Source organism: Acipenser ruthenus, chromosome 40 (assembly GCF_902713425.1).
Source record: "Acipenser ruthenus chromosome 40, fAciRut3.2 maternal haplotype, whole genome shotgun sequence".
Taxonomy (NCBI): Eukaryota; Metazoa; Chordata; class Actinopteri; order Acipenseriformes; family Acipenseridae; genus Acipenser; species Acipenser ruthenus.
The window spans coordinates 4,602,332-4,615,768 of NC_081228.1; the positions used below are offsets into that span (position 1 = coordinate 4,602,332).

At 36.8% G+C, this 13,437-nt stretch overlaps 1 protein-coding gene across 7 annotated transcripts in view; it reads right to left on the reverse strand.

The window, feature by feature from the left end:
* The window catches only part of LOC117397310 (opioid-binding protein/cell adhesion molecule-like), a 244,977-nt gene that overhangs the window by 35,672 nt on the left and 195,868 nt on the right, over nucleotides 1–13,437 (reverse strand). For all 7 annotated transcript variants that reach the window (XM_034913058.2, XM_059009985.1, XM_059009983.1 and 4 more), the window contains one exon: nucleotides 9,189–9,314. In XM_034913058.2, coding sequence (XP_034768949.1) covers nucleotides 9,189–9,314 — 126 coding nt within the window. The remainder of the gene's footprint in view (nucleotides 1–9,188; nucleotides 9,315–13,437) is intronic.

A 13,437-nucleotide genomic window follows, 5' to 3' on the forward strand; every position in this document is an offset into this window, starting at 1 on the left:
CAATAAAACATCCTTCAAAGTACCTGCAGTAAAAAGAAACAAACCGCGGAGTGGATTTCCTTCACAATGGCGTGTTTCATCTTTCAACGCACCGCAACTGCAGTCATACAGCATTGAAACAAAATAATCCACAGGTAACAAAGATACCCCTGCAGACATTTTCCTCAACTGAATTCTTTCTCTTTGGCCAATATGCATCATACAGTTAAATGCAGATTCTATTTGCTGCGGCAGAACCTTGAACCACTTGTTTGAAGACAGATTCTTAGGAAAGCAGAGACGCTTTTATCTACAGTATCTATTCAGTTTCTATTCCCCATAAAAGGTATAAGCTTGCTCACTGTCCCCTCACAATGTGTTCATGCTCAGCATCGTCAAGGTTACCACGCAGGTTTTGTAAATCATGAGAAACGCAGCCTGAGGATGGAATAAACTGCCAAAAACGAGTACTTGCTGTTAAAATAATCTTAATTACTGGTGAATAATGTACTGTAAATATCTACAATGCATAAAACAATGAGCTGTGCAACACACTCCAGCTACAACCAATTATATAAAAGCACATTCAAAAAAGTATTTTTTTCAATTTAGACTTAAAAAAATCCAACGTTTCAACCTGCCTAGTGTCGGAATCGAGTCCCACAAAACGAGGAGCACAACAGCAAAAAGGTCCAGCTGATTTAAGATGATTTTTTGGGAACAGCTAAGAGTTCTGCGTTTTCTGATCTCAAAGAACGAATAGGAAAATACAGTTAGTAGTTCTTGGAGATAAGATAGCCCTAATCAATGAAGGAATATACTTATAGAGCATATAAACAAGCAGGTCTTTTTTTTGTTTGTTTTTAGAACACTGGAATTGTGTTGTACAAGGTTACATATTTTGTTTTTACAGGCTTACCACATTACCAGGCTGGACAGTCGTCTAGCCAATATAATGCATAAAAAGTTGTATTTGTGCAGGGAATAGGTGACACGGCGGGTCAATTCACAAGCCTCACCTCTGAAGTCTGAAGTGACCAGTAAAGATAGGTTTGCAGTCTCAGTTTAGCCCTCAGCTGACAGGGGTCCACATTGCCACACAAGCTGACACAATTAGCACTGGACGGATTTGCAGACACTTGTCAAGGAAACAGTTAGAGGAGACGAGTCATTAGTTATTTGATGTGCCAGAATCTGCATCAACCTTCAGCTCTGTTCTGGCATAGATTCATACATTATAGAATACATCTATATGGTTTGACAGCCAATTAATGAACCAATCCTTTGAGTCTTCAAAGTGTTACCTCAAAAAGATTTGTAAAGGGTTTTGAATTCTCATTGAATCATTTTTAAATGATTTTTTTGTTTTCTCCCAAGAATAAGTCACGACAAGCTTTTACCATCTGTCTAGCAAACTACTAGGAATCACTGAAACATGCCATCATTCCTCTATTTGAATCTGGTTAAACATGTGAGAACTAAATTGACAAGAATAGTTACTGTGACATGTGATATGTATATATATATATATATATTTTTTTTTTTTTTACAAAAAGTTTAAATTTTTTATTTAATTTTTTTATCTAACCAAATTCTAGTTGGATGTGACTTTCCTCACTAACCCTGCTGGACCGCAAAGGCCAATGCAGCCAAGAACCCAGTCAGAATCGTCAACTGACACAATTTAGATCTGAACCCCACACACATGACTCTCCCTCCACTCCAAAAAGATGCGCTATTGCAAGGTTAAAATGCATCAAATTACGCTTTGGGCATTAAAATATATAATAACCACGGGAGGCAAGAATCACATTTTAATACTGTCAAATACAGTTGAAATTAAGCCCATGAATTCTTCATCAAAGTGTTAGCCGATTAAGGAATTCCCTTAATCCAAATCTCAATCATATGTAAATCACCATATATGAGAGCTACACAGTGGCACATGCTTGGCTGGTTTTAAATTCAGTGGAAATATGCCTTTGCCCCCAAGAACCAAATTAGGTGTGATTTAAAAAGAGAAATGTTTCTTGCTCCCAGATATATGATACAATCTCAGCCAGGGAAAAAGATACGTTCTGTCTAATTGTATTCCTAGTTAAAGAAAAAAAAAAAAAAGTGAACAGCTACCCTCTATTAAACATCTAACCAATCCTATAGACACCTGTCCCTGTTATCTAAATCACTGGTCCAGTGAGACTATGTGTAGGCATTCCGTTTCTGTACAACTCCGCATAGGGTTACAGATAAATTATCACTTGGAAAAATAAAAAAGCTGACAAAAACTCAGTCAAATCAAGCTGTACTGGGAATTCAATGTTAAATGACAATTTGTTCTGAAGTTTTCAAAGTACCTTTTAAAGTATTATTTCCCAGTCTTTGACGGTATAAGGTGCACTCAGGATAAGATCAACCTTTGAAAAGGTTGGGGTAACAGCACACGTTGACCTCTTTTTGAAGTGCAGCCATTGTTTTCATATTGTACTACAGAGCAGATGGCTGTGTTCATGATAGAACTCTTAACTAACCAATCAAAACCACACAGAGCATAACCACACATTTGAGCTGATTTTCTTCAGATTTGTATTTTTTATAATGATCTCTTATAATAATAAAAACATTTTATAATATCTATGCATTTTGTATGTATGTATTTTCCAAATCCGCTCTCTCGACATAGCTGGTAATTATAAGTTCTGTGCATGGTTCTGCAGGTGTACATACAGTATATGCATTATCAGTAATAGTTCATGTGGCACTTTTCCACATTAATATTTCAGTTCCCCCAGATTGAATAATAATTTACTGCTCTTTAAAATAGCTTAGTTAACCCTGTTTTTTACCATGCATCTTCATACCATTTTAACCTCTGAATAAGGATTGCTACTGACTCGTCATCCCTGCCAGTGTGAGTGGCAGCGTCTGCGGCAATCGTGTCAGAAGATCGTGAAAGGACACTGGCTGTTTTGGAGCTGTGCTGGGGTGTTTCTGTGTTGTGTCATTTTATTACTTGGTTAGTTAGTTAGTTGTGTATTTTAAATATTTATAATTCTCCATTTGCTTGTATATGTCTTTTCATCTGCCATTTCCTTATTTTTCTTTTTCTATTTTATTTTTCCTTCTTATGGAAAACAATACATTTTTGAATGTATTATTTTTATATTTTTATTTAATTTCTGCAAGTCGCTTTGGATAAAAGTGTCTATAATAATAATAATAATAATAATAATAATAATAATAATAATAATAATAATAATAATAATAATAATAATAATACCATGCTGTCACTATGCTTTATTGCTCTTTTATATGCTGAAATGATGATATAACATGATTAACTTTTAGTGTGTTTAGATATCTCCCTATGGTATTTCATTTATCATGTATTCAGTAACTAGAAACTGCTGATGTAAATACACATTTCAGAATCTTGAAACAGTGTGCTTCAGAGTACTATATTGGTAAATAGGACACTTACAAGCATAACAAGGACATTCATATAACTGTAGTTATAGATTACAGGTATAAACAAAAATTGTTTATTTATTGCTTTGATCATATTTCCACAGAAAGTGGAGAAATTGTTTCTATGTTCATTTGAAACATATACTGGCAGACTAAGTACAAGTGCATACTAAACACAAAAGAAAAATATACAATCTACTTCAGTTAGCATGGGCTGTATGGATCCCTGTAGTATTGCTTTAAAAGACATCCTGCAAAGGTGCATCCCTCCTCTACCATGAACATTTTCAAACAGCCTTGTATCAGCCGTGTTATAACGTGACAAAGGCAAATGCATTTTAATGCTGTATAATTTGAATTGTTTAATGGGCTGCTAGCGAATCCATTTTGATGCAATCCTTTTAGTTAGTTGGAAGAAACCTTCAGGGTACCCTCGAGAGCTGTCATTATGTCCAGCATATACATTTCTTTGTCTACATGACTATGTCTCTGATATCGCAGGAATGAAGCAGAAGACACACAAGAAGGGAGCAATGAGACACAGAGACAGAAAGAGACCCAGAAACAGAAGAGATCCAGAGACAGGAAGAGACCCAGAGACAGAACAAGACCCAGAGACAGGAAGAGACCCAGAAACAGGAAGAGACATAGAGACTGGAAGAGACCCAGAGACAGGAAGAGACCCAGAGACAGGAAGAGACCCAGAAACAGGAAGAGACCCAGAGACAGGAAGCGACCCAGAGACAGGAAGAGACCCAGAGACAGAAAGAGACCCAGAGACAGAAAGAGACCCAGAGACAGGAAGAGACCCAGAGACAGGAAGCTATGGTTTAAGCGCTAGGGGATAACTGTATTTACAAAAAGAAACAAACATGAACAAAATAAACTGGCACGAGGGCCAAAATAAAAGGTTCAAACAAAACAATACATCACTTGTAGGCTGGGCATTAGCTTTCACTACAGATACAAAACAATACAAAAATCACAGCACAAACACTCAACACCCTCCCAAACTCATCCAACCAACAAACAAAGGAGTTCTGGCTCTTTTTATACATGTGGCCACTACCCAATTAGCACCAATGACCTCACTGGGGGATGGCCACACCTGCGATTGCTGACAGGAACAGCTTGAACCTCATCCCTGCCAACCTCAAACCCCACACACTATTTACAGCAGCAGGGCTTCTGCCCTGCTATAGTGACCAGTTCATGTTTACTGTATTTCAAATATCGGTACGTTAACATTTTTAAAACCCCTTGATTTTACTGTATTTTAAATCACCTGCATAAAAACCACAGAGTATGCATTGTAACGAACTACATGACTTCGAGCTACAGAAAAAAGGCTCATGTTCACACTGACACACATTTATTTTCTCTTAAAACTCAGATCAAAATAAAATGTAATCACAGGGCAAAGTCTACCATCCAGCAATTTATTCCTCACTGACCTATTTTGCACTTCAACACAAGGTGTTTGGAGAGATTATAAACATGAAGTGATGACTTATATGGTACCAGCCTTTGTAACATTTGTATTGGAAACCTAACAGATTGTCTCAAGCAATCAGATCCCGTTCCTCATTCATTACCTATCCAGTCGATTCACACAACGTTTAGCATTTTAGAAATACCAGCTCTACAAAAACAACTCTACTCTAAGCAAGTAAAAACATATTTAAAAAATAAATAGCTCTTCATATACTTCAAACAATTTTTCAGTTCATTAGATATATAGCCAGAGTCTATTTATTACAACCAACACGTTTGCCAACTCCCTCGAAGCAGACATTTCTAAATCAATGGCTCAAAAGGCAATAATGTATTTATTTTCTTAAAAAAAAAAACCTCTAGATATATTGGATTTCAAATGTAACAATGATGCTTAGAAATCAGAGACACAATATTACAAATAATTCAAAGACCTGGGTGGAGAACGTCCTAGACTGTGCTGCCAGAACCTTGAGTTAAATCCTTTAGTGTCTTTGGGAGAATAATCACCTTCATATAAGACATCTTTCATTCAAATGAGTGGACCTTTTAATGCATAACATCTATCTACCTACCTATCTATTGTATCTACCTACCTATCTATTGTATCTACCTATATATCTATCACATATATTGTATGTTTTATAATGGAGCCACTACAAATTATCAAACCAATACAACACCTTGAATTATACTTTCAAATTATTTTCCTTTTTTTCACATTTTTTAAAAACTTTTTTAATAAGCTAAATTGCATGCAGAGTTGTGGCTTGGTGCGACAGTAGCTCATTACTGAAAAGGTTGTACAGTTTCTGTTTCCAACCCAGATTCCCGCCGTGTTTGCAGGCGGAGAGCCATCAAAGCACCTTCCACTTATCTTCTGAAAACAGGGCAACCACAGCCGCCTTGTCAAATTAACATTTCAATCCTTGGATCCTTGTAAAGACACAATGAAGAGTCAGAAGTCCAGGCACACAATACCAGCAGCTGCGAACCAGCATTTTAAAAGCCTTGAACAAGAGCTTCCCTCCTAGGAATCAGAACGAATGCTTAAACAGATAGGAGTACAAAGCTGAAAAATAATAATAATAATAATAATAATAATAATAATAATAATAATAATAATAATAATAATAATAATAATAATAATAATAATAATAATAATAATATGTGTGCGGCAAATGTAAATGAATGGTTATTGTGTGTGTTCACACAAGAATGCTCTTTCAGTCCAGAGAGTGAACACTGCGTAAGGTGCTGTCTTCCACAAATGAAGCTGGAATGTATTTACACCCTTTCAGTATAACAATTGAAGTGGTCAGTGCAGGTCCCTTTTTTGGGGAGGAAAACAAGTTTGATGTTTCTGGCTGTCTGCAATAAAAATGAAAACATTCTCTAACATGCAACCTCAATTCAGCGCCAGCCGTGAAGCAACTTACTTATAATAATTCAAACATTTGACCCAGGGACAGTGATTTAATTATCCCGTTCTATGCTTACCCTTTATACTGTATTAGAGAAGTTGGAGAGACCAGGGTACATAGACAGGGGGATTTCCTAAAATGGTTTTGTGCAGCTGGGAATTTCATTACTGGAAAATACTGAACCTCTGCAGAGTACACAGAGTATGGCAAGGAAGAAGACAACAAACAGACCCAGGAAACTATTTTAGTGGAAACAATTGTGCAGGTCAATCCAGCTATTAAAAAAAGGTGGCAAATGTCAACCTGTCATATTGAATAGGACAAAACGTATGGGGAAATGTCTCTAACTATGTGGTAATTGCACTGAAATGGCACAGGTTGTTACGCAGTAATTACATTGTAATTACACAACCACATGCGAAAAGACGCTAGCAACTTGGCAATGAGAAATCATTGTACGTATCCAATGCACATTAAAACTGAACTAGCACCCTTAATAACATGAAAATCAAGTGAAGTGGTATTACCTTCTGAAGTGCCCTACATTGGATTATGTGAGTCACTGTGTCAGCGCCATACAATGGTGAGTTATGATCAGCACATAGGCTAATGATCTCTAATCTTTTTTGTCTAGCAATGTGAGCCAGCAGGTCACTTGTAAATTAAATAAGAAAGGCTTTTTGTTGCACGGTGACTTATAGTGGTCAGCAGGAACATGGATTCTGAAATGATATAATGCTTTATTTCAAATTAAAAATGAATATGCAAATGTATGTTGATTTGGTTTTCTTGTTAACCTCAGGTACGGGCTCTGATGTACCCCAAGCTTTTGCTTTTCTACAGCTGCAGCCATGTTTTATAATTGAATTTTTATTCCAATTTTCACGTAACATTTTCTAGACAATGCCAAATGGAAGTTATCAGGAAACAAAAAGTAACATCAAATGATTTATTATTATTATTATTTATTTCTTAGCAGACGCCCTTATCCAGGGCAACTTACAATTGTAACAAGATATCACATTATACATTATTTCACATTGAACAGAAATCACATTATTTTGACATACAATTACCCATTTATACAGTTGGGTTTTTACTGGAGCAATCTAGGTAAAGTACCTTGCTCAAGGGTACAGCAGCAGTGTCCCCCACTGGGGATTGAACCCACAACCCTCCGGTCAAGAGTCCAGAGCCCTAACCACTACTCCACACTGCTGCCCCAAATGAAGGTAAGAGTATAAGCAGAACTAATTACACATTTGAAAATGAAATAGATAAAAGGGATCGTTTACTCTTGAAGCTGCAAAATATTGAAGATGTCACTGTCAGCTAATGTTAGCTATTTTCATCTTAGAACTAATTTCCACAAACACATCTGAGAATCCAAACATTTGCCCCAGTGATTTAATTATCACCAACAGACTGCATGGTCCTGTGTGGCTGCAGGTTATAACAGCCAAATCCTACCTGATACACATCTGATAATGGGACTTTTTCAAAATCTTCAGTCTACATATAAGAAATTGCATGGCTCGGCTGTGAAACAGTATGTGCAGGAGTATACCGCTGTGTTATAATTTTCAATAGAACCATCATTTTGCCTACACTGTACTGCGGAGGCTCTCATAACAAGTGACATAACAAGCCTTGCATTTTGGTCTCTGATTCCTGACCAGAAATACCCAACAATAAAGGACGCTGCTTTGACGGTCCTTTCATTATTTGGATCCACATATTGCTGTGAAAGTGCTTTTTCCTCAATGAAGCAAGTGAAATCCGTGCATCGTAGCACTGTGACAGATTCACACCTACATCAGCTATTAAAACTGGCAGAAAGTGATACACTGCAGCAGTTCACAAATACTGTGAAGGAGAAAAAGAAAACTCAGCTATCCCATTAAACAGGGAAGCATTTGTACATAGTAATTTGAATGTACTCTGCATTTGTAAAGGACTATTGCCAAATTGGAAAAATATGTCCGGCCCTTGAGAACTTTCATTTGTTTATTTTTTGGAAAATTCGGCCCTCACAAAAATGTTCCTGAGTATCTCTGATCTGTGTTATCAAAAATGAGTTACAGACGCAGGTACAGATTTCTAATCCACTTGGCTACATCCTTAATTAGCACTTTAGGGAGAACAGCATGATGTCCCTGTAGCTCTGACAAACTCCAGCCAACTGCTGGTTTCATAGACCTTGAACATGATTTAGGACTAACTAATGTTGCCTTAGGTAAGGTGTTCTAAGTATATAGCTATAGCCAAACTTTGTGAATCACCTAGAATTTTAGATAGATTGAGATAGATTTAAAAATGGGTAACAAGGTTCCAAGCATCTGTCTGGGACTACTGAAGCACAAAGGTGAAACAGAGTACATGGTGTCTGGGGTAATTACAGCTTTTGATGCATGAGGGTTTGTTTTGCTACCTATATATATTTGGGACTCACTTTGAGACACGCATCCCAGACAACTTCCATTCTCCTCCCTGAACATCGTGTCGAGGTTTGCCCAACTCCCAATAGGAAGGTAATATGGCCAACTATCTACCTAGTGTTTGAAGTAGTGACCGCTTTACCATAATCTCAATGTTTTCTTATGAATGTGTGCTTTGAGACTTGGAATCAATAAATGTAATGCTGCTAAGTTCAATCATGGGTCATTCTAGTCTTAATTATAATATGTTAATTATAATTGATAATGGCAATAACAGAATCAATGATGTAACCATAGGAAATGGATCAGCATCCTTATAGCACTCACAGCGCATGAACACAGACAAAACACACACACACAAACACACACTATATTCAAAGCTTCTTACCTATTGGTGAGAGATGTCTCCATGTCACCACTGGTTCAGGCTTTCCGGTAGCCAAACACACAATGGAGACGTTTGCACCTTCATTCACCGAGACGTCCGATGATATATTCACGATTGTGGGAGGAACTGAGGAAACAAAAATGGAAATAGCTTTCAGGCATACAGACTAATGCACAGTACTGAAGGCCAGAGTGGTCTAGCTAACCATCAAGTCAGCTCTTTAGGAGCACCCAAGGTGTATGACAGTATACAATAAAAAGAAAAAACTGACTCTACTTATTGATATTGCTGTAGATTGAAAGCAGGTGGTCACAGCTAGCACAGTGCATATTTAAATGGTATGATAACATTCATAATATGGCCCTGTGACTGTTGAATGGTTACAATTAAAAATACTGTATATGTATACAAACGTTATTCTCTTTTTATATCACAATCAATGAAATATGACTGGATTTGTCTAACATATTTTAAGTGCAGCATTTTACACATAATTGTGGATTATTCAGAAAACAAAACTAGAGTATCTTTTGATCCAAATCAGTAAGTGAAATAGAGCATGCTGCCTGCACTTTATTTCTGCTCTGAAGCACAAAGCCCAGGTTTTCCTCTGGAGAATGCTTGAGAACAGATCAACATTGTACAATTTTTAACAATGTATTGTCAAAACAGTTTTTATCACCATGTAATGCACTCATACTCTCAGATGGAAATTCATATTGCCCCATCCTGCTCCCCAAAGATACTGTAATTGTAGATAAAAGCTGAATTTACAATGAGATACTAAGTGAGGAGCACAGCCAGGAGAAACTCACAGGGGCCTACTAAAAAACCTAAAAGCTTTGTTTGTGAAAGCCCCAACAAAGAATGCTGAGACCCACCTTTGAAGAAGCACAGTCTTCCCCAAGGTTACCCAACATGAGGAAATCGTTTACCACTCGCCTGGCCAGTACAACCTTTACAAAACTTTCAAGCAAATACAAGCCAGCATTCTTCTTCCCCAGATCTAAGGACGGTGTCACAACACTTCTTTGCAAAGCACTTACTCTGAACTGTCCTACAGCAGATATCCATTCTCCATACACTTAGACTCCTCCCACTTGAACACCACCACCACTTATCTGGATGTAAATGGTCAAGCCAAACCCTGTGGACCCACTTCATAATCAGAGCACTGTATCAGGTCCAACACTTTGTGAAGAAACTTTATAAAATAATAATTGTATTGTTTTGCAAGCCACAGGATGGACACAAGTGGAGAACCAAGATGTCCTAGTTTAGAGACTTACCTGGACAGCCCTGCTGTTGCTTTTCAAGCCTATAATGGGCTATGTTAACAATCGATTGGTCTTTCAGGACACCCTTGGAAATAAAATGCAGATCCTGATGGATTTTTATCCATTAACCTCATACTATTTCCATTATTTTCAATGCAATGGTTTTATGGTAGATGGCACCTGCATTTCTATGTTAATAGTGCATTTGAAATTAGCTGGCATGCTAAAGGCTTTATTCTCTGAGTGACTATAGGACTGTAACAGTGTTATTGATTGTTCTTTTAAGTAACTTTTAAGGCCATTTTCTTTTCGTGTTGCCCATTAGAGAACTAATTAACCCTGTTTAGTGGTTTTTCTAAGCCTTATACCCATGTACTGTTCATTAACTTGCAGTGATTACAATTCATTAAAAAAAAAAAGTTAACGGTGAAAAATCAGACAAGGAATGACTGAGTATTTTCATTCGCTGTTCACAAACTAATATAGACTTCTGTCAGTTCTGGTACATTATAACCCATTATAAGTGGGAACCAGACCTCACACAAATGAGACTGTATGTGCCTGCATGTGTGTCTGCACTACAATACATGCATCGAAAGGATATATACTTCCATAACCATGACATTTCAGTTCAGCAGCACACACAAGCCTTCAAGGGAGTCAAGACAACCACTGAGGCAAAAAATAAATCTTTGTATCTCGTAGCATCAGTAACCTTACTGTAAGCTGCTTCTGAGTTTAGACTTTCCCTGAATCTACGGCCAGTAGAACAGATCTTAAATATACAGACTCTTCAGCTAGCAATGGAACAGCATTATTCAAAATCGCCCTTTCCGTCTCCCCTCAAGACAGCAATCACAGTACCAGCAATTGAAATGCATCATAACCAGATATGAGAAAACCTTTTAAAAGGAGCGCTACCTCTAAATTAGCATTAGCAGTATTCTCACTGCACTCCTCCAATTTTCTTCTATTTGTTTTCTACCTTTTAAGTCGATATAAACAGTCTTTTGGAAATACAAAGCTGTAGATCAAAATCTATCAAACTGTTTCTCCCTAGTATCTAGTGATTCCCTGTGTGGTATGTCACATGGCACTATAGCAAAACTGAGCTATGGTAATAATAATAATAATAATAATAATAATAATAATAATAATAATAATAATAATTTGCACTCATCTTCCCTCGTTAGAATGACAGAGCAATGACAAATGTTTGATAAATTAGGTTGCGTACACTACCAATACTGGTACGTAACTACAATGTAGCTGTGATGTTCTTACACTTTTGTTACATTATTTAATACATAATAACAAAATAATATGGCCTGGAAAATAACTATGTTAAACGCATGTTGTTAATGTATGGAGTTCTTTCCTTACAGAATTGTGAACATACAGTAAATACAATGTAACTACTTGTAAGGAATGTAGCTGAACTGTGTCCATTGGCTCTGTAGAATAAGCCGCAAGAGCAGACACACACTCTCTTTTTAAAAGGGTTCCTCGGCTATGCATAAATGAAACTCATTTCAAGTATAATGTAAGACACGATTTTGTAATTGGTTTTAATACAGAAAAATGCAAGATCAACACATTCTTTTGCTGACTGCTTTATTGATGGCCTTTGCAGTTTGTAGCACGGCACCCAATAACAAAACTGCATAATTAATTCCTTCACTAGCAAAAAAAAAAAATTAAAAAGAAAATATCTAGAAATACAGATGTTCCTAATATCATATTTAACCAGCAGATGGGGAAATAACAAGCGCTCAGTTTAGTATCTTATTTCCCAGAACACATGGAAATAATAAAGAAGAGACAGTTTGGGCAGCTATTTACCTATGTACAGCATTGATGCTGTCTCAACATGGAACATTCTTTATCAACTTTAAAGGATAAGCCGTCAGTAATCAACATTACAGTTAATGCAGGTCTAATGAGGTGCCTGTTATATTTGTTAAAATGATTCAGATTACTAAAGGACTGGTATCATCAATACAACAGCCAAGGATTTATTTAGACCAGTTTGCATGTAGAATGCCTGATAAATAACCTTCCATTTGTCCTGAAGCATGAATACAAAGAGCCGGGTTGGCAATTCAATGTATATAGCATTACACAATAAGCACACTATCATGTTGTGGTATTCCTAGGGGACGGTGTTTATGATTAGAACAGGCATTCCTATTTTAAATGTCACTGGGATGCATTCTCGGAAAGGAGGGCCAGCATTATTAATGAATTAAAAGTTGGGCTGATTTATGTGTATCAGAAAGTAAAACGTTTAATTGCTATGATAAATTAGAAGGTAATACCAATCATTAAAAAAAAAAAAAAAAAGTCAAACGCTGCATTAATCCCGATATCATACATTTAATGTTGCCAAGAACACTGCCGAATACTACCGAGAAGGAAGACACGGCATGCTTTTAGCAGAGACTTCCTGACCAGTAGCTCATAAATTTGATTGCAGTCTCAAACAAAAAGTGATGTGAGGGGGTTGAATATTCCTGTTTTATTTAAGGTTTATATTTTTTTCATCTTTAATCATTCTATGAAGTTATTCCCAAGCTGCAAAGTTGTCTCTATAGCAACATGGCAGGCTGTGACAGTTATTTGTGCCCCAGAATGTTGTCAGAAACAGCCAACATTTTCTTTACCAGGTCTTGCTTAGCATGAATGGTTGCTCCACTGTGGACTGTGGACTTATCACACATATAACACAATGATGTACTACAACTACAGTACCGGTGCAGTTACAGTATTATTCTGTACTTTAATATAATGCATAACAATAATTGTCTTTTTTGGCATTTGTTGATATGTAGTGCAGATCCTTCAAAGAAAAGCTGTTACATAGTCAAGGAAACAAACTAATCCCAAATGGGTCTACGTTACACAACAAAAGGTACATTTTTTACTGTTTATTTTTCCATCCAATCCCTTGTACGCCACTGGATAGTTTTTTC